Source organism: Erithacus rubecula (assembly GCF_903797595.1).
Source record: "Erithacus rubecula genome assembly, chromosome: 5".
In the NCBI taxonomy this organism is placed as follows: domain Eukaryota; kingdom Metazoa; phylum Chordata; class Aves; order Passeriformes; family Muscicapidae; genus Erithacus; species Erithacus rubecula.
In genome coordinates, this window is record NC_136687.1 from 50,098,048 (window position 1) to 50,120,826 (window position 22,779).

Here is a 22,779-nt window from a genome sequence, read left to right on the forward strand (position 1 = left end):
ACAGTTAAATAATTAGAGCAATTGGTTTCTGCTTTTCAGATGCTAAGATTAAGAAAGAAGACAAAATTAATTAATTAATGCAGAAGGAAAAAAATTGTTGGCAAAAAGCAGGGCAAGAGCAGGTCCCCTTCAATGGATAGGGGTAGAAAATAATGGACAAAAATGGTTGTATGATTAGCATTAGGTGGATACAAGATTATCAAAAGCTTAATTCAGCCTCTGGTTTTGATCATGAGTGCAAGCTCATCTTGTGGAAATGATTTACACTGAAATGAGCTTAAGGAAGGGCTTGCTTACATAGGGGATTAATGTGCACTAACAAGGGAATAAATTAACAGCATACCAGCCTTCCTATATTGAACTCCTCCATGGATTCACAACATAGAAGTTTGATTTGCTGTTCAAAATCTTGACTATACTGTTACACCTGAAAATTTTAAAGAGAAATACTAAACAGTGCTTAGGTATGTTAGCTGGGATGGGAGAAATCTGATTGTGCCAGCTAGCAGATAATACTTGCCAAATTCCTTATAATTTCACTGATAGTCCACATAATCCAGGTAATTTCAGTATGAAGGACCATCTGGTTTGAAATTACAACAAAATTTGGGGCATAATGAAATATCTTGTAAGTAGGAGCTCTTAAAACAGCAAACAGAAAGTCGTTGCTGTGTAGAGACTACAGCAGAGCTAGTGATCCTCAGATATTTTACAAAAGATGACATACTTAAAATGAAGATTTTTGAAAAATATTGTTAATATCTCAGGGCTTACAAAAAAGTCCCAAACAAAATCAACTTTGACAACTACTTTGCTTGTTTTGGCTGACAGTACTGTGTTCCAACACCACACAGTAAGGTCAGATTAATCTGGCCCTCAGAAAGTAAAGTCAAACTGTAATCATCCACATGTGAAGAAGTTGCTTTCCTTATCAGCCTCTGGGTCACAGTCCTCTTCCACACTTGTTCCAGTCAGTTCACATATCAAAGCCAGGAGCACTCAAACACACATTTACAGCATGTATTTAATCAAAATGAAAATTGGTTTAGCAAATAGACTTCGATGCATGTGACATCCATGCAGTCCATCCAAAATTGACAAAGCAGGAACTACCTGTGTGTAACAGGACAAGTAGAAAAGTCAGGCACCTGCCCCACACCAGGCAAGTGCTCACTCAGACTGTCATCATAAATCTTTGGGAAAACCTCAAGGTTTTTTTCCTACAATAAAGTATGTATCTAGTTGATTCCATTCCAGCAATTTGTTTCTGGGCTTCTGGCCAGTTGGAAAAAAGTGCTGGATTTCAGGACTCATTTGTATCCTTAAGATCTCATGTTTAGTACATCCTTTGCTTTGATGAGATGCTTTCTTTCAGGTCCTTAATATCTGGGCTTAAATTTCTTGCAAACAATATAATGAAGCATGATTGGGGATGGCAGAAAAAAACCTCAAACCCCCCAGAAAACTCCAAAGAGAAAACCATCAAAACCACATCAAACTCTCAATTTGAAAATAAATGAGATGGACACTTAAAGTGGGCATACTCAGATTTTTACATATCCAGCCTGATGAGTCAGTATAAGCAATATATATTAATAATTTAGATATTTTCTAAATTAATGATACTGTATTAAAATGATGCTTCTGAAAACATAGTAATCAGTTGCAAAGAATGAAACTGAAAAGAATTTAAATTTTAATATCTATCTGCTAATTACAAGGCTCTCAAATGGGCATATTTTCATCTCTCTGACTAAAAGAACTTTAAAATGTAAAGCCTTTTCTGGAAAGCACAGAGACATTGCTTTCTATGTACATCTTCAGCTACACTGCTGAAATCAGTGATAAAAGACACATTTGTTTGCCAGACAACAAAAGAAAAAAAATTCCAATTATCAGCCCAGCTGAGAAATAAACTTGTGTTCCAGCTTGAGTCCTCTCTGCATGGTTTGGGCAGGAATTAGCAAACATGGGGGATTACCCAATATCTGCAAGTTTTTCTATGGAGCATGCCTGCACAGTCCAGCCTTGCTTTGTGGGGAATAAACAATAATCAGCATTTGGTTCCCTTTCCTGAATTAATGCCACTAGAATCAAACTTTAAAGGAATAGACTTTCATTTCAGGACCTGAAAATTTTAAACCAAGGTACCAAGACACGTTTCCTGAGAACATTTCTCTTCCAGTATTAGTGTATTTGTACAATCCAGACAGGTAACATTAACAAAGTCTTCACAACATTTTCCTCTACTGAAATTTTATGTTCTATTTAAATGTATCCAGTTCTCATCAGAAAACTAAAAGAACCAAATTCTACCATGATTTACAAATTTTTGAAAAACAAACAAACAGAAAACCACTACCAGAAGCTGCTAGCACTCAATTGAGTTGGAGGCTCAGTCCATCTTTCCCATATCATTTCTCACAGGCTTGCATGCCAGTGCAGACAGTTCCTTAATGTGACCCCTGAGACACTCCCCACATTGTCCCCTTGGCCAAAAATGGTGTCTAAATTATCTGATGCTGTGTCCAAATGCACCTCAAATCACAACCCAAGCTATGCACGCTTGGGCAGGCAGCACACTGAACAAATCTAATCAATGCTGCCACTGCATCAAAATTAGCTGGACTCTCACAGTTCAGTGCATATTTCTTTGGCCATGAGGGAACAGATGACTGCTGTGCTGCTGTTGCACAATGCAACAACAAAACACTATGCAGAAGTCTCAGAATATGTATATTTTAAAGCCTTGGAGCATGCTAGTTAAAAATATGGGTGGTCAGAACATGTTATGCTGGTTAAGTCCTTCAATATAAGAAATTAAGCAGTCATGAGGTAGAAGCTACAGCAAGTACTTGTTTTAATCTTATTATGCAGCATATTTTCATACATCATATTTCTCCATCTGAGCATCTTGCTGTTAACTGGAGTTCTTTAATAATCACACAAAATTTACCTAAAAAAAAAATCTCATTGTTCTATGTTTGCCACCTGGTGGTGAGAATGTTTTGAATTCACTTGCCTCTGTAACCCCTGGGGATAACTTGGGCTCTTCACCTGAGCTGCTCTCCCTCCTCTGCCACCTTTGAGCTCCTGTAGCTCATCCTGCTCTGTTTCACTCATCCCAGGCTACCAGATAATGGCTGTTCCTATTTCATCAGCCACAGATGCCTCATACCAGGATGCTCCTGCTCCAGCCTTCCCAGCACATGTCAGAAGCCATTTCACCAGCTGCCTCTGCTGGCTGCTGACAAGGCAATGGCACAGCACCCATGGTCTGCCTGGAACAAGCCCTGTCCCACTCCACCGGCCCCAGCAGCATGAGCTCAGCTCACAAGTGAGGCTCACCTTACTAGATTTAACAGCAGTGCATGGAGAAATGTCTGCCTGTCCATAGCTGTTGGTAACACATGAAATTCTGATCTCTGCCAGTGGTTTCTGAGCTCTGCTCTGAGGTTTCAACATATACTCTAGCTTCTGGACAGTTTAATTAAAAATATATATAATTCTTCCTTACTATTGATAGCTGAAAGCACATTCTTCACCAGCCACCTCTGGCCTTATTCACCTTGTCTAAATGTTAGTAGTCTTTTCACTCCACTGTTCAGTTTCTTGAGGAGACCCACTTAACTGCTACTGGAAGATCTGTGCATGGAAACCACTCTGAGAAAAGTGCCCTGCAGTTTAAATAGATCCCATGAAATATTGTGTTTATTTTTAAGGACTGTGGAAAAAAATCCCATCAGCTGACATTGGCTTCTCAAAAGCTGATTACAAAATGCAAGCACATCCCAATAAATCAGCTAAGGCAAGATGTTAATAAATTTTACTAATTAATCCTGTATGGTGTTTCTAATGCTACTTTTAAAAATACAAACAGTTAATAATTTTCACCAATGTGGTCATTTGGTTCCTGCTGGATTCTCTGCTCTAGACTTCTTCTGTCATTTTTGAAGAGCTGTGGTGAATGACAAAAAAATACAAATAATAACAGTAGTAGAATTACTTCTTTAGCCACATTATAATGAAGCTTTTTTTACAATTTTTACTTGCTAGGCTTAAGAAGTGTAGATTTCCCTCTCTATTTCTCACTATTAAAAAAAAAAAAGAACAACTTTTCCTTCTGCAGGAAATTTTATTAGCTGAAGGCCTGAAACCAGAGATTTTCTTCACCATCTAGGTAATTTTCATATTTCAAAAAGAGATTTTGGTCATGGGTGACATGGGTGGGGGTGGAGGGCAACCCAACTTCTTGATGCCATTTGTGTCATTATGTCATGTACATTTGGGAACATGAAAACTGCTAAAAGTAGTCAAATCAGAGCCCCAGCACCTCCTGTGACTCACACCTGGCAGAGTCTGGCAACAGATGCTTTTAAGAGGAAGAACATGGGGAATAGAGCAAGTGAATACTCTTACTCTGATAACTTCAAGCACATTTGTGATATTAATATAAATGCTGCAGCATTTAGTTTCTGTTTAGATCAAAGAATTGTCTGATCACTCTAAGATGAGGATTATTCCATATTATATCTGCTTACTTCTGTTTAATATTCCTCTATGCATGGAAGGTGGGGTGTGCAGAAGGCAGAGCCAGACACTTCCCAGAAGTGTACAGGGGATGGCCATAATGTCAAAATGTTGAAGTGAGCCCTGCTGGGAGCAGGTGGTAGGAGTTGACAACCACCCTTCCAACATAAAATATTCCACAATGCTAGCAATAAAACCTCCAAAACCACACAGTTAATAAATAAGGGTTAAACCCATAAGTGAACAAAATATGATTTCAATTATTTGAGGACATGTATTCTGACTCAGTAAATTGAATATCTTCCCACTTACTTTCACAGCAAATGGGACATAAAAAGCCAAGTGAACCTAAATGCTGTTTTACACCCAGAGACTTTAGATACTTCCAACTGGTAACCTATGCAGAAGCCATATTTCTTTCATGGGAAGGCTGTAGTTAAGTGCTCCACTTAATTTGCAACTCTTTTTCCTACTGTGACTTTAAATCCCACATTAAAAGAATTATTTCCAGAGGTTTTAGGCACTTCACACCTATTGATTGCCCTGTTGGTGAACACCTACTGTTTTCCTGTGGTGTTGAAAATACTCCCTGGTGTTTATTTGCACTGTTAGGTGCCTAAGCATCAAGAAAATCTGCCTTTGGATTATTTTATGATTAATCTTAGAGAATCTAACTAGACCATTTATAAAATGTTAAATCCCATGGCTTAATGCATTTTAGTCTGGCAGATTCCCACTAGACACTCAGCATAAAGCACCTAGACATCACAGGTAATGGAAATAATCAAGGTGACTGGGAAGAGAAAGGAGTTACTGGGTGAAATACATCCAAGGACACCTATCTCTGCAGAAAAAGGCAAGTCTTTATTGCCAAATGAAACCTTTTGGCAGGAGCTCAACTACCCCTAACTCTCCAAAATAAGAGTAAAACTCATCAAGGAGATCATTGCTTTTCTAGTCCCATGGAGGTTGAAAAACTTACACTTTTCTTGTGTGTTTGGCATTGCTAAAGGAAGCAATGTCTGTTTGGTCCATTTACAATTGGAAATCTACTGCAGCACTGAAGACATTTCAAAGATGGAAGCAACACTTGCAAACTAATAAAAAACTGCAATATGAGCATAATTTGAGAGGAATTACAGCAATCAAAAGACCTTTAGATTTCTAAAGCTCTAAACTAACAAAGCATAATTTGACACATTTGGTAGAAATAGGTGTGTATAGTATAAGTAATATCTGTATCTCTCAGAAAAATATCTCATGGCAGTGCTTGACCCATGAGAAGAAACAACATCTTACACAAAAGCAAGTGCCTTTACTTCAGTTTAGAGAAGCATCAAGAAAATTTTGATAGGAAGGAAGCTTCATGCTTTTGCTCTCCACTGCACTGTGTGACCCACTGAAAATAGGGATGATCAGTTATTTTAATGTAGTCCCTTGTTATGATTCTACAGGCCACTTTTCACGACTCTACAAAAACTAACAAAAATTTTAGACCATCTGTGTTAGGAAATATCATCTTCCTCTCACTGTCATGATAATCTCTGGATATGGGGTAAATTTGAAGTATCTCCTACATTGCTTCTACAACATCAACTTGGAATCAGGATGAACTGCCAGAAGACAAAATATCAGCAAAAGCAGCTCCCTTTTCTGAGTTAAGAAGAAAAAATGCCATTTACAGAAAAGAACCTTTATGTTAATAAAGCCAGCAAAGTAATATGCACCAGAAAATCTCGAAAAAAAACCCAGAAGTCTAATAAAGCACTGTGTCTGCCACAAGGCATGTCCATACTAGATTTGAGTTCACACTGGACCTTCCTCTGTCCACCGAGCTCTGGAAAAGCATCTCATTAAAGAGCATCTCTCAACAGAAAAATGGCTGAAGGAACAATTTGCTCACAACAGCTGTGAGGGTAAGAGAGATATATGAGTTTTCTGCAGCAGTAAAAGCCCACTGAAATGGGCTAAGTAGTAACTGAAATAATCTTATTAGTTGCAAAATTTTCAACTATTTTTTGCAAAATTGCGTTGAACCTCAGCAGAAGTTTATTGCTATTAGTTTTGTTGTATTAAACACTGAGCTAATGACAGAGTGCAATGCCATTGATTCTAAATACAAAATAATTCTGTTACAGATGGGTCGTTTAAGTTTTTTGAAGAATTACCCAGGACAGCATCAAACTGCTACCTCCTGTGCTGTGGACAAGGGATGGCAAACACTGCAGATCTTACAGCCCTCCAGCATCTGAGCCACCCTGCCTTCCCTCACCAGCTGCTTAAGGAGTAACTGGCTGGCACTTACCTGCAGCAGTGCCACTGGAGTTCTCCAAAGAGCCAACATTGATCCACTAAGAGTCTCCCTGGTGCTCCTGAACTCACTTTCATTTGCTCTCCCTCAGCTGTGGTGCAATGGTCTCTGCAGCACCATGGAGGGAGGGACCTCTTAGGACAGAGTTTGCAAGATGACAGCAACATTACCTGTTTCTAAGCCTTGCTGACCCTTTCCCTAGCACAGTAAAGTCAATTACATCATTTGACCACTTGCACGAGCTTCAGAACAGAAATCATACCAAAAAATATCACGTATATAAGAAACTATGCGTATTTTTCTTTCTCAACAAAAGGCAAGTGATTTATTGAACACTACATTATTGGCTGCAGAAAGTTCAGGGGAAGTACATTGTCCTTTTTTAAATTCAAACCCAAACAAATTTCCTTCTCACTTGAGATTTTTAGGCATTGCTAGCTTTGCAAAGTGAGCTCTTTCCTGTTGCTTTAGTAGGTCTAGATTAGCCAGAGCTGTTTCAATGTTGCCTATTTTATTATGCAGCCAGTGAGGGCTTGGTTTCACCTAGTCAGTCATTTCATTTCACAGCTGTGCTGATGGCAGTCAGTTCAGAGGGATCAGCAACAATCCATCTCCCTATTTCTTGGGCTTTCTGCTTTGGGTATGTTTGAACTTTGCAAGTGCTGTCAAATGAAGCTGCTGCTACCATTCCCTGGGCTGTTCTCAGTAGGATCAGCTGGTAACTCCCAGCTCAGACCACACTGCAACAGGCTGGCCCAGGCACACAGGGGTGATCCAGCTGCACAGTCCTGCATTCTGCATGTGCCAAATCACATGTTCAGCTGCTAACTACCATCTCTATCAGGCATTTCTGATTGCTGGCTGACTTACCTGCTAAGCACACTTTTAACTCCCAGTGCCTACCAAAGCTGCATGCAAAGTCTGAACAATATCTTTTTATTTAAAACTTTCCTAGGGTGGCTCTCCTCATCACAGAATTTATAAAGAGTGTGCAGCAGCATGCAATCAATTTATGCAAGTCAGCCTGGTGCTTCCTCTCAGCTGCATTATAATTAGCTACCTAAATTTCCTTGCATCTATGCACTAAGATTTCCTGCTTTTCAGGATTGAGAGAGTTTGACTCATATTGCAGCTGCAATGTCTTGCAACTTCACACTTCCATTAAGTTTGCATAACTTTGAAAAACTCTTGGGTACATTGATACCAAAGGTTCAATCATCTCACGCAGTAACACTGCTTTGTCAAACCCTAGGGGTTTAGGAGTGTGACCAGCCTCACTTAACCACCTACAACAATATGCAGACACACATCTCTGCTGTGGGTCCTGTTTGTGCACTGAATTCTGCTTCCCAATTGCTTAGCCAGGGACTGCTGGACTCAGCAGATCATCTTCAGCAGCCACCCTCTTTCTCCAGGCTGGCACCTCGGGGCATTGGAAACACAGGACATCCTAGGGGGGGGTAATTTGTAACCTCTGAAGGCAGCCAAACCAAGTCAACTAAATTTCAACCTCAGATCCCTTGATCAACTAACTTAGTTGCATATACACATGATTTTGCACAGCTAAGCTTGTGGCAAGGGAAAGCAATACAGGATGTGAACTAATTGAAAATTTGGTGAGTATATAATGACAGGGAACAAAACTTGGATTTCCTCATAAATTTTTCTTTAGAGAAAATTTAATAGCAAAAAGGGTCACAGCAGTAAAGATGAGATTAAAAAGACAAACTGAAAATTAAGACCTTTATCAGTGCCAGAGCACAATACTGGTAAATAATTTGGAGTTACAAGTTACATACTCAAATTCTTTTTCTCTTGCCACTTATTTATTACTTGAACGGACTCAATAAAAAGCTTGGTCCAATTTTTTGCCTCACTTATTCCAGAACCTGTTGCAATGGAACAACATCTGCAATTTCCCTCCCAGGCTGTAATTTCTCCCACAGCATTCCCATAACCTTTGCTCTTCCACTCTTCAGACTAGAAACAAATATTCTTGGTAGACTTCTTTGAATGCCAGGGATGGGCTGGCTAATAAAACTAAGTCCACACAAGTTGTCAAAGATTTAGCAGTAAATCTTCTGTTCTGAAATCTCTACAAAATATTGTAATGGTACAGGGTCAGGGTATACAGGGATGGGGCTGCATAAGGACAGAGGAACACAAATTTTTTATATTTAGCTCCCTGACCTATCTCAGTCTTCTGGCTCAAATCATCATAACTAATTTTAATACACAAGAAAATCCTCTTTTCATTATGAAGGAGTTCAAATAATCCTAGCTTAATGTATAAACTATTGACAAGCCTTTTTACAGCACTTCATTTAGGTCACTTTACATTCCATTAATCGGATTCACAAAAGGGTAACAGCTCTGAAATCTGGTTTAGGACTTCATTTACATTCCCTTTCTCATAAAAATATTCCTGCTATTATGGATCAGATCACAATAAGGTTTAATCAATCAGCTCTTGATGATGCAACAAATACCAACATAAGCAACCTCCTGCTACATTAACCCCTTGCACAACCAGTTCTCCCATCAGCCAAAACTCCAAATCCATCCTAAAATTCTAAACAAAACAGCACAAAGAAAATAGATTTTCCTCTGGGGAAGACTGGGTCAGATACACACACACATACACATATACACAGAGAAAATAAATATCAAAATTCACATTAAAACAACTTCAGTGAGATTTTCCTTCTAGACGAGAAGCACTTCATTTAAATCATTCCTTAGATAGGTAAGCAGAAGAGAAATGCTCCCTTTCCTCCTCCTCCCTGCCCAGCTCCCACTTCCTGAAGCCTTACTCCTGGCACGTACTTTTTGGGTTCAGCCGAAAGCACTTTCCTCCCCTCCGCACATCTGCTCTGTGCAGGGCTGCCGAGCTGCGACTCATCCTGGGGAGCGCTGGAAATCCCAGGCTTTAAAAAGCCGCTCGCAAGCCCCTCCTGGGCTGCCGGGCTGCCAGCTCCGGCAGCGATCGAAGCTCCGCATAGCCCCCAGCAAGCCACACGACCCGTCAGTCACCCTCACTGGCCACGCCACCGCTGCTGCAAGTGCAAACAGATGACTTGAAACAAACAAATAAACAAACCTCAGCCACACCCAAATACATTACAATTTTAAAAATACATATATATATATATATATATGTATGTATATGTGTGCATATATATATTTGTACATATATATATGTGTGTGTGTGTATATATGTATGTATATATATATATGCATTTCTAAAAAGGATGGACACAGAGGATCTTGTTTCCAGGGCAGCCAGCTGGCTGTCTCTGCCCTGCCCAGCCCATCCTGGCAGCACCCCGAGCCCCTGTGGGTGCCACCACCGAGGTTGGGTACCCTTTGACAGTCAGTACCTCAGGCTGTGTCTGCTGCCCTATCTGCTGCTCTGGGATGGAGGGCACTGCCACTCTTGTGGCAACTCCTGCCCCTGGCCTCTTATTCTCATGCTGGAAGGAACCTGGCTCTGCCTTCCCTGGAACCTCCCTTGGATGGCTGGAAACAGTAGCAGGGCACCCTCCATCACCCCTCTTCCCCCAGGCTCTAGTGGCTGGCCAAACTTGGCTCCAACTTTCCCTTTGCACACCTTGTGCTCCATCACCACAGCCCCATGAGCCCCCTTGGCCAGCTTAGGGTGGTTCTGCCCTGCTGCACAAGTGAGCAGCAGCATGCCTAAGCCATAGCTGGGCTTCTTGTAGGGCTGTCAAGAAACAGGGCATAAAACAGAACCACTTCCCAGCAACTCAACTCACAGTTACCAAAACTTCTTTTGCAGAACATGCCTTAAGATTCAAGCATTTCCTGTCACAAAGGGGTTTGAACAGCCAAAGAAAGTTTAGTGAGCAGCAGTGAATGAGTCACATGAATTTCATATCTCACAGGAACTTGTTGGTGTCATGGTTGTAAAGCTGAACATTTCAGAGGCACTGTAACATGAAAAAAAGAGCAGGGATCTGATGGCAGGTATGCTCTGGGAATCTCTCTCTTGCACTCTGGCCAGAAAGACACCACAAAAGTAGTTAGATTTGTATCCCTATGTCATTTTTATTTTCAATGGATTAATATTTTCCACATACTTGGTTTCAGTGTTCCCTTTTTAAAAGGTGAGAATGGGAAGGATGTGTGACAAAAAGTTTTGTCTGGAGAAAAAAAAAGGTTCAAAGTTGTAGAGAAAAGAATTAAAAATTACAATTTAAACAAAGTTCAAGGAACTTACGTGCCCCCTCCATCTAGGGCATGATAGTGGTACAGCCCCTCAGGAGAATCTTAAAACTATTTCTGACCATAGAGAAACCCTTTCAACCTATGATTTTAACAATAGTAGAAACTGAACTACAGGTATGAAACTTACAAGAATGGTGAACATATATCACACGGATAATCTTCAAATGCTGGAGAATACTGCTGAAATTCCTGGACTGGAGGCCTAGATTTCAAAACAAAGTTTACTTTGGCATTTAGTAGCCCAAAGACATGATGAATATGTTAGAATATAATGAACAGTCAGCCAGAACAGGAAAAAAAAAACCAAAAAAACCCCCAAACCTATTTGATGAAAACACAGTATGGTGCAATGCATTGTATTATAGAAGTATGGTATGACTGTAATACATAATTTAGACACTGGTACTGTTTGTTGGTCATTATTACTTCATCCTTGGGTTTCATTCCCTTCTGAACCACCTTATTTCCATTCAATCATTTGACCTGACAGATTCTGCTTCCTTGCTCTGATGATCCCCAGCTGTTAGCTGCTGTCTTTCAATCAGTTCTACATTGGCATCTTGATGCTTTACCTTTCAGAGCTCCACCTGCTGACCTGATCTCTGTGATCTGCTGGCTGTAGATCTGTTTGGGAGTGAACTTCAGTTCTTTCCATTACTTTATATGCTCCAAGTTCAAATCCACCTAATGACACATACATTAAATATTGTTCGAGTTATATTTTTTTGTTATCTTACAACTTTTTCCATAAATATTGCCTTTCAGAGGAAAATCTATACACAATATTGGAGCTACTGTATACATCAGTGATTGTTTTAGAACCTCTTGATTTATAATTTGTTGGCTAATAATTTTTCTTATCTCCAGTGTGATTTAAAATTTCCGTAACGCAACAGAGATCACATGAGAAATTATCAGCCCTCTAACATGCACAGAAGGGTTCCTTTTTTTTCTTTCCTTACAGAAGTAAGTGAAATACTGCAAATGCTGCTCTCTGAAACCTGCAACCTGAAAAACTGCTCAGATGCCCTTTCTGAGGAACTGCTTTCTTTGTTCATGGTGTTCACTCCCATGCCTGCAAGCTGGAGCTGAAACTTCCCTGAGGACAAGCCACTACATGTAATACCTCACATAGCTGGATCAAATTGAACCCTATCTTCTGTGAGATATTCTGATTGAAATTAAGAATTGGATGCCAAGGGATAAGTTAAATGCCAACTAAAGCAAACTTCTTCATGCTTCAGACTTGTTTAGACTGACAGGTTCTTGACTTACAATTTAAGTTGGCTCCATGAAAGACAGTGTTTAGGTACAGCTACCCTCCAGCCAGAGGATTACTGAATTCCTGTCCCACACATCTCTCTGTCCTGCTCTCACACCAAGAGTAGTTCTTCATTAGGCCTCTCTATTTCAGCTGTGTGTAATTAATCCTAGGGCATGGGAAAATACAGTAAACCAATCAAGTGAGTACAGCCAAAGTGTTTGGACTCTCTGAGCTTTGCGAACTGCACTAGCATGCTTAAACTCACTGTGTTTAAATAAAATCACTGAAAATCTGTGTCAAAATTACTCACAGAAAATAGATTGCTCAAGTAATTGGAGAAAGTGGTAAGGGAAATAACTGCCAAAAAAGGGCCAGATAAAATGCCTGAGACATAGTCAAAATGCAGGCCCTAAGTGGTAGCAGCTCTGTGTGCAGATTTCAAGGAACCAACTAAATATTGAACAAAATGCAGGAAAGAAGTATATGTAGTTATTTGGGGTTTTTTACAGGAAAACAGAGTAGAGTGAATTAGGATGAATAATAGCACTTTACATTTCTGTGACACCTTTCATCCCATGGGCTCCCAAAGCAGTTAGCAAATTTAACAAGTGGAAGGACATTGTCCTCTGTACACTGGAATCATTTTGTCTGTCACTAAAGGCATCCCTGCTGGAGCAAAAGCAGTATCTGTTTAACAGGTTAGATCTATTGTGACAAACACCACATCTCAGCAAAGCCACAGGGAGAGGATAATTGTCAACAGCTGGAACCAGTGCTGAATCCTGGATTAATCAGTTGTTAGAAGTCTGCTACTATTTCTTCAGTTACCACTGGTGATGATGACTTTATCACAAATCTTGCAGAACTGCCATGCCCAGGGCAGGATTTCCCATGACCCAGCTGCTCTGGGCACCTGCCTCAGCATGATGTGCATCCACATGCCACAGTCCCCCTTCTTGCAACACTTGAGTGCTATATTTACCAGACAGAGTGAGAGCAGAGACTGACTGTAAACATCCAGGGACAAAAACAGACCCAGTGGTCAAGCAAGAGACACTGCACACTGAGAAATGTAGAATCATACAACAGTTTAGCTTGAAGGGACCTTTAGAGATCATTTAGTCCAACTCCTGTGCAATCAGCAGGGACATCTTCAACTAGATCAGAGACCCTTGAATGTTTCCAGGTGATTCATCACCTCTTCGGGCAACCTGTTCCTGTGCTTTACCAACCCTCATTGCAAAAGAATTCTTTCTTATATGTAATCTAAACTAACCACCTTTTGATTGATTTAAAGAGTCAGCTTTGATCTAAGCCTTCACCAAGTTCATCTTTCATTGCATCTGCATTTCTGGCAACACAGAAAGTGTCAAAGGTGTTTCACACTCAACTGACTGTTCACATATTCTGCTTCCTAAGCCACATGGGTCTGACAACAGCCCAACCAGCCCCTTGGAAGTCTCTGAACATTGAGGTTAGCAAAGCAGGCTAAATTCAGTTACAGACTACTATCTATAATGACAAAGGGAGCAGAATTGCACTGAAAAGCTCTTCCAGGCTTCAGATTCAGTGGGATAGGAGTGAGTTTTACACTCCCCTTGTCTCACAGTCACATCAGGGATCTCAGTCCTCTTTCTGCCCAATAATGGCTACTGATGAGAGTAAAATACAAGGTGTGTACAACATGATTATTAAAAAACTGCAAACAAAACAACAAAACTGGAAGAAAGAAGAAAATTTCATAAAAGTTAAACACATGGCCACTGAACTGGTACATTCTAGCTTTAAAAAGAAAAGAAATAACATTGAAATCCCTTTTCGTGTGTGCTGTTGGACCAAAAGACTGTCAAAGTCTGATGGGTAATCCACAGTCACATGTTCATTTTGGGATAGAAGAGAGGCATGTTTGGAAATGTGAAATAAAAATTGGGAAAAGAATTATATGCAATGAGCAAAATGGATTTATTCAGCAGTCCATATTTTTCCCTGGTTTAAAAATAGGCACAAGGTTGATCCAGGAATTATTCTTGGGGCTGTTATAAGCTGCCGTGCAAACACTCAATGTCATCCCGCTGAGCTTCTAACAAGTCTAAAAAGTCTCACACATTTCACATGGCAGCTGAAATATTTCAATTGCAAAGGAAAGCAGTGTTAACATGGGTCAAGCCAGCTGAGAGTGAATGAAACAACCATAGAAACTTAAGGGCTTGTAAAACCCCTCAAGAAGTTCCTTAGTCAAGTGCTTCTAACTCAGGTAGAGTTAATTATCATGGACAAGCAATAATTTTTCAATTACCAAACTTCTGTAGTTTAATCTAAGCTTTAGGATGTGAATGCAGTCAGTTAACATCAAAGTATGGATTAGACTTAATCACAGAAGTGGAATACAAATCTCTCTGTTATAGTTTTCTGGTGAGGAACAAAGAAGACCGAACAATGCTTATCTAGGACACATCTTATGCACATGTCAGTTAAAAATGTAAATCTGTACAAGCCTGACTCTTTACTTCTTCCCCCTCACTGAGTATATGCCAATGGCAATGATTAATTGGACATTTGTCTTTTCTTTCTCCTTCACCTCTGCCAAGCCTAGGGAAATTTTGTTTGCTTTCATTCTGAGGGTGAGAAGCTGAGGGTACCTGAGCTAGTGGTCCCTGCATGAACAGGGGCTTCAGCATAATCCCTATCCCTTTCTTCAAGCCCCTTCCCTCACAGAGGCTGATACTCCTCCTATTCCCTTATTCCATGAGCAGCAATAAGTTAACAGGCCTCAACATAATTTTTCATCCCAGGAGTAGCCTTACTTGGAGTCCTTCCCATGGAAAGTACAATCCAGTTGAGATCACACCCAATCTCATTCATCAGTTGGAGACATCCATTTTCTCAGGTACAGAAAAGGACTTCTAGCCATGGCTTATAATCTTAAATGGCCTTTGAAACTCCTTCCTCCCAAGGACAGAGTCCTCAGCATAAAACCACAGCCAAGCAATGTTATCTTTACTGGAGACAATAAAATGTCAGGGGAAGAACTGTCAAATGACCTGAGGGAGGAATTAAACTTCATAATGCTCTGGGGAGACACTCACCTTGGGGACAGGAATCTGGGCTCTTGGTTACCACTCCTAGCACTGCTATGTACCCTCTGGAAAGGCCTTTTGAACAGGAATGGAAATGGACCTGTCCTGGAACAGGGACCTTAGATCAGGATTTTGCTACACGACCAATACTGTAAATTTACTCAAAATACAATATCCTTTGTTTTCAACACTTAGTTTTAAAACACTTTTCATGATACCAGTGCTTTCCACAGGAAAGACATTATGATTTTAATTAACTCACAAGATTTTTCCCTGGCATCATTCTACCCCAGAATTTTCTCCAACAGCTTATGGAAAAACCCTAAAAGTCACAACTTTTTCTGTCAAAGTCATGGCAGTGACAGTCACACTGATTCTGTTGTTGTTGTTTTGTTATCTTCTATATTGAAGTTTTCCATTTCTGGTCAAAGGTGACTTAGTTCTAAAAACAGAAACATTTTCACACTTTTGATGCTTAAAACAAAATCCTTTTGTGTAAAAAGCCAGCCTGGAGAATTTCATCCTGGCAATTGAGGGAATCAGAGTCCTATCAATGCTTAGGCAGGTAATGAGGTTGAAAAAAAGAACCCCAAATTTGGTGTTGGCTCCCTATTTCAGACATTCTCTTTAAAAGAGACACTGAAAAAACAAAGCCCTTATAGATCTTCAGTTTTTATATGACAAACAATGGAAGGATACACTTGGATGTAAAGCAACTATGACCTATATGTCCTTGAAGAGCCAGAGGGACAGCTGTTACGATCCAGAAGGAATGCACATTAGTCAATAGCTGTGCTACTGCCCTGAACACTTAGCAGAAAGTGCTGTGCCCTGTTAAGTGCTGGCTCCAGGGGCTCCAGCACAGCCCCCAACACAGCTCTGATGGTCCCCTGGTGACAGGGGCTCTGTGTGTGCTCCAGGTGATGCTCTGCCCTGTTCCAACCATGGCACTTTGCAGAGCACAGCCAGGGAAGCACGTGTGGTGTGACCTTGCAGAGCTCAGCCCTGCCCTCACCCTTTCAGTGACCAAACATCTGTTCCAGCTCTGCAGGAACCTTAGGTGTGGACCATTCCCAACCAGCTACCTCCTAAACTAGGGGTATTAAAGTATAGATTCCACTGAAATTATGGGCATGAGATGGCAATGTGTTTCAGAAGATCTCAGGAGGTAGTGTGATGCAAAAAAAACCCATAATTTATTCAGTCATTTCAGGCCAAATAATTCTATGGTTTGAATTGTTCTTCAGATAACATTGCCCTAAAACACTGCCTGAACCAGAAGAAAAAATGAAATTTAAAATACAAACTTGTTTAAAAATTTGGCTTAAGTCTCGACTTGAGTATCCTCAAGACTCAGTGACAAATGCCAAAACAGTTGTTGATTCTTACCTTGGAAAACAGAAGCAATAGTGTTCCAGTAACTGAATTAGATGCATAGTAGTACATTCATCCAGAGGTGAGAAGAAACTTAAATTTCATCTCTGCTAGAAAAAGAAGCCATCACTAATACCTTCTGGATGAAAATCTGATGTGTGAATCTGAGACTGGTTTTCAAATGCAGGTGCTAAAAGTAAGAGAAAATAAACCCAAAATGCCTAATCTTTCTTTCAAATGGGATTTTCTCTTACTTTTTATCTTCAAAAATTTCAATTCTGTTCCAGAAGAAAAGAAGGAAACCATTTGGAAGAAATACCTCAGAAGAAGATTTCATACTTACATTCACTGGGTTTTTCTCCAGAAGAAAGAACAAAAAAGCCCATTAGTAAAAACCCTGTTCTTTCCTTCACCAGATATTTTCCAGTCTAAAATTCCATCTCTTTCAGACTGAGATAATTTCTCAGCTTTCTTACCCTAATGCCACATGAATTCCTGCAATCCCTCTCTCATCTGGTACAGAAGTCATCAGGATGCACTTACATTCCTCAGCAAAACAAATATTATTTCAAAAAATCCAGCACTTCACAAAAAAGAATAATTTCAGACAAAACCCCTTTGCCTGAGAGCAGGGCATACAAATGAGGAGACTTGATGGGCATCACAAATGAAGCTGGAGCAGGACTCAGGAGCCTGGACTTCTTCAACCACCTGGTGTCCTCCTTCCCTTTGCAACTCCCACAAGTAACTTCTTTCCACATTTCTCACAGATGTTCATGTTTCCTGAAAAGGAGACAGAGTTTTACTTGGTCTAGAAATCATTAACAAAGGAAGCTTTGAAATGAGGTTTGCTTTTTTTTTCCCCAAACATACAGTGAATAAGGGATAGCCAGAATGTAAAAACAACTATCTATGTATCTATGGATATTTCTCCCAAATCTCAAAACTGCAGGGCAGAGAGAGAGTCAGAATAAGATATTAAAACAACAAGATAAAAGGACATTTTTGTCAGAGAATGTGGTGACTTACACAGGACAATTCAGGGAACCATTTCATGTATGACTGAAACAGGTTTTGCATTTTTTATAAACATTTCAAATAGAGTGGTTTGTGTGTCTGTTTTTTTTTTCTTTTTTTTTTTTTTTTTCTTAAACCAGAATTTTATTCAGAAATGCTACACAAAATTTTGCATTAGAACTAGAGACAGGCCAGATCACACACTCTCCATTTCTGAGAGTGCCTGCATGCAGGTGCACACATACACACCATTGTTATCAATTAATTTCAATTAAAAAGTATTTCCTAATATAGGGAACAATCCTCATTGCTGAAGTACCATAACTGAACATTTATTCTGGCAGCTGCAATTTTAAGCTCTTCATCCAACTGCTCAGCTCAGGAGAAGGCTGGCCTACAGAAAAACACCACTTTTTTGGTTTTTTCAGAAGCATAAAGAAGAGTTAGATTGTGAAGTAAGCTTTGTTACAGTTAAACTCATCAAATATAGCTGTATATTGCAACAGATAAACAGTATTAAACAAATTCTTGAGTTTCCTCATTCTTGTTAAGCTTTTCCCAGTATCCCTAAGTATTCTCCCCACACTTTTCCCAAATGACACAAAGAATAGGAGCTAATGTTTCTTTGTCAGAGTTATGCTTTGGCAAAAAGGCACATGACTTTGAGGCTAAACACTAGCAACAGCCACACTTCTATCCAAGTTAATTTACAGGTGAAAACAAAGGAGTAGGACAGTGAGAAACCAAAAACCCAGAGAGAGAAAAAAAATCTAGTTAGACTGTCCATTCTCTTTTGCCAGCTCCATGAGTCAGGATGGTATATTGCCATTCAAGGAATGACTGGAACCATTCACCTTTATAACTGGAATACAAGAAGTAGTCCAATTTGCTTCAGAGGAATCAAAGCAGCCTATAGCAGATTCTGTTAGGCAGAGAGCATAGGTTTGTGAGCTTTCAGGTATGTTTAGAATCACAGTACTTGTCCAGCTACACCATGAAGTTCAGTGTTGCAGCTCTGCCAGGAACCAGCAGTTAATACTGAGGAAACAGATGAGGCCCCTTATTCAGTATCACAGCCACAGGGTACCTTTAGAAGTCAAGGAGAGAAAAATTCCTGTGCTCAAAAGGCAAGATTTGCCATAGTTGTTCTGTTATTATTAAATTAAAAAAATAAATCCAAAATTCACTTCATCCATCTCAAACTTACAGAGCTGAATCTGACAAATTGACAGATTCAGCTTTGGTGTAATACACAGGAAAAACATTAGGTTGCTTTTCAGCAAAAGGTGTTGATACAAATACAGGTTAATTATTCATCCTGTCAGTTTCTCTTTCAGTCTTTGGTCCTGACTAACAAATCACTTTTCTTAAGTCATGGAACCAACTTCTACTGCTATATCACAAGCTTCCATTTGGCTTATCTGTTTGTGTTAGGATAGTGAAAACAGAAGCTTGTTTACAACACTGATATTCACACATGCATTAGAAAAACCTCCATTGTATTTTCTAAGGAGAGCTATTTCTATAACCAGAATTTGGTCTTTACTTTGAGACAATTGTTCTGTATCCTTTGCTTGGGTCCCTTTTTAAAAGTCTGTCCAACACAGAATGGCTCTTGAGTCACAGAATCAATTAGATTGGGAAAAGCCTTTGAGATATCAAGTCCAACAAATAACCACCTTGTCAATTAGACCAAGGCACTAAGTGCCACATCCAGTCATTCCTTAAACACCTCCAAGGATGGTGACTCCCCCCATCTCCTTGGGTAGTTCATTTCAATATCTGATGACCCTTTCTGGTAAGAATTTCTTCCTTATATCTAACCTAAACATCCCCTGGCACAGCTGAAGACTGTGTCCTCTTGTCCTGTCACTGGTTGACTGGGAGAAGAGACCAATTGCCACCTGGCTACATCCTCATTCCAGGGAGCTGTAGAAAGTGATAAGGTCACCTTTGAGCCTCCTCTTCTCCAGGCTAAACACCCCCAACTCCCTCAGCCACTCCTGACAGGACTTGTGCTCCAGACCTCTCACCAGCTTTGTTGTCCTTCCTGGGACAGGCTCAATGTCGTTCCTGAGCTGAGGCACCTTGAACTGGATACAGGACTGGAGACTTCACCAGTGCTGACAGTAGGTGAGGAATCACTTCCCTGGTCCTGCTGGCCACACAGTTCCTGATACAGGCCATCAGCTTTCCTGGTCATCCAGGCACACGAATCAGCATCCTGAATAGGTCAAAGTCAACTCTGCACCTGAGGCTGTACCTTCTCTCTTTTCTTGTTTCTTTCAGCACCTCTTGCTTCAGACCTCTCTCGCCCTGATTTGGTGTAATGGGAACATGGCATGATGCACAGGGAGGCACCAGGCAAAACCCTACAGCCTCAATTTTAGCCATGCACCAACTTGTTTTTATTGTACTTAAGAGGCCTCACTGAAGCACAACACATTCATTAGTATTGTAGCACTTTATAAACAAAACATCAACCAAAGGATTAATTACATAAACATCTTGTTAAATTTGCTGTCACTATTTGCTTGTGATCTGATGATAACTGCATAACTTATTGCTAATACTAATTATTAGTCTTAACAGATTTGGCACGTGTAATGATTTCTACACCCACTTCCTGGCATTACTGTTTCCCTGCTTCCTGATCACCATTGATTTTGTGGCATTTCCTGCTTTCTCCAGAGAATTTTGTAACCTCTTATCTGATCCCACAGCTTCTCTACATCCACCTAATTGAAGTGGTCACCTCTAGACAGGCAACAGAATGTTGAATTGATGCCATATTCTTCTGGATATGGTAACTGAGTGATATCATACATCTCATCATGAAGGGAAGATACATCTCAGGCAGAATCAAAAAGAAGCAAAGTCAAAGAAGAGGAGTTGAAGGCATCTCTTTCTTTTCTTTGTGGTGGAACTATTGCAGCCACTGATCTGGTTTAATAGTTGTCTCTAAGATTTACTACAGTCAAAACTCCAAATACATAGAACTGCTTTTTGATGTAGAAAACCCAATGATTCATAATTATTTTTTGTTTAAAACAGGTAACTCAGCATCCTTAACAATCAGAGTGACAACAAATTCCTAATTTTAGTTTTACAAATGGGTTCCAAAATTATCTTCAAAAATACTTTTGACTCCAAGGTATGAAAAATATGTACAGAGGAAACTTGGCCTGAGATTTAATTTAGTTTCCAAAACTTTGGAGTTTTCGATGCTTATACTGAGAGATAAATGTCTTGGATCATTAACTGAAGTAAAAAAATACTATTAAACCTTCACTAATCTGGAGAAAAGGATATTTAATAGATTGGAGAGAGGAGTATAAAAGCAGAATTTCTGAGGGTGAGCATGCAAGCTAGTGCATGTCCTTCACATTTTATAGAAAACAAATTATTCCCAAAAAGAGACCAATAGTTTCCATAAGTTTACGGAATCTATAAGTATACCATGTAGATTTATTTTGTACCTTTTGCAGAATGAAAGTAAGTTTGATTAAACCAAAGAAGTATCTATGCATAAAATTTTAATGTTAACTAAATAAAAAAATTGCTTCAAATTTTAGGGTATTACTACTGTAGTAAAAGTCAGATTTCCCAAAATATGCTGCTAGTCTATATCAGTTTACAGATTTACATGATGCTTCAAGCCCTCAGGATTCTTAGTATAAAGAACAAGGAAAAGTCTGCTAACAAAGCTAGTGCTGTTTGTGTATAAGGTCAAGCATGAAATGGTTTTACATTCAAAAAATTGTGTTATACTCACCTACTGCTTTGCACTCAGCCATAGCTCAAAACAGGAACACAGAGCAGCAAGACTCAGCCAATGCCACATTCTTGTCCCCCAGTGCCAAAATGCCATGCAGCTGCAAAATGCAGCCTCACATTAAAATACTGCTGGTAAATCAAGGATAGGATCACTATAAGTTTAATATACCTACACATGCATTAACATGCTAGAAAGTATTTAAATGAATTAAATTTTGCAGCCATAGTTGATTGTATGAAAACTATTCAACTTTAACTTGCCCACTTATGAACTCTCTCAAGCAGTCTTCAAAAATGTACTGAGAGATTGTTCCTTTACTTAAACTGTTGCTCATTTTCACATTTTCTATCCTGGCTAAAAAATTTAAAAGATTTTATTCTGCTTCTTATAACTAAGAACTTAACTTCTTAGTTATACCTTAGTTAGCCATGCAATGAAAAAAAAATCAGTGTGATATTGCAGAGATTTATTAATATAATCAATATTGAAAGTTTTGCTAAAATCAAGAACTCAGTAAAGGACTGCATACAGCCTCAGTATACCACACAGTACTAACCAAGAGCTCTTTATTTTCCAGGAAAACAGAGATTTGATGGGAAATTTACTGTATTAGATTAGAGTACTTTAAAAATATCAAAACCCCTATTATATTTCAAGTTGGCTTGTACATAAATTAGTGTAATTCATTTTCCTGAGCTGTCTGGAATGACTTAATTTCTGGCAGTTAACAAAACCAGAAAACTACCTTTTCCTCTAACCCAGAGGGAATTTACTGACTTCCATTCTCATCCAGGGATAACATCACAAGTGTTTCTCTGCCTGAACTGCTTGATGTGTGGGAGTCACAGAAAAGAACGTGATTCATTAGAAAATTATTTGGTAAGGGAAGAATAGCTATAAGATTTTTTTTTTCTGAGAGAACACTTTTCCACTTGGCCACGGCAATGAAAATGGGAAAATCTGGGTGAGAAGTTAAAAAGTACCTTTCAGTAATTCAAGTCATGTGTATTTTACAAACTTTGAAGTATAAAAATATCTTGTTGATGTTGAAAATACTTCTACAGTGGTAAAATCCTGACTTTTAAGAACTTTGATCCCCAGGAAAAAGCTTTGAAACATGAGGATTTTATATCAGCGAAGCTCTGTATGCAAATACCAGACTTCCTTGTACAGGGGTAAA

General features: G+C 39.5%; 1 protein-coding gene across 5 annotated transcripts in view; it reads right to left on the reverse strand.

Annotated features, from left to right (window-relative positions):
• Window positions 1-11,269, reverse strand: part of LOC306802795 (melanopsin-like) — a 34,992-nt gene extending 23,723 nt beyond the window's left edge. For 2 of the 5 annotated variants that reach the window (XM_079307358.1, XM_079307355.1), the window contains exon 1: window positions 9,668-9,704. Coding sequence is in view for 1 of the 5 variants with exons in the window: in XM_079307354.1 (XP_079163480.1) it covers window positions 3,895-3,906 (12 nt within the window). In the remaining 4 variants the exon portion in view is untranslated. Of the gene's footprint in view, window positions 1-3,894; window positions 3,959-9,667; window positions 9,797-10,750 lie in introns of those variants that run through there. The other 3 variants (XM_079307354.1, XM_079307353.1, XM_079307357.1) reach the window with 3 other exon arrangements.
• Between the last annotated feature and the right edge of the window lie 11,510 nt (window positions 11,270-22,779).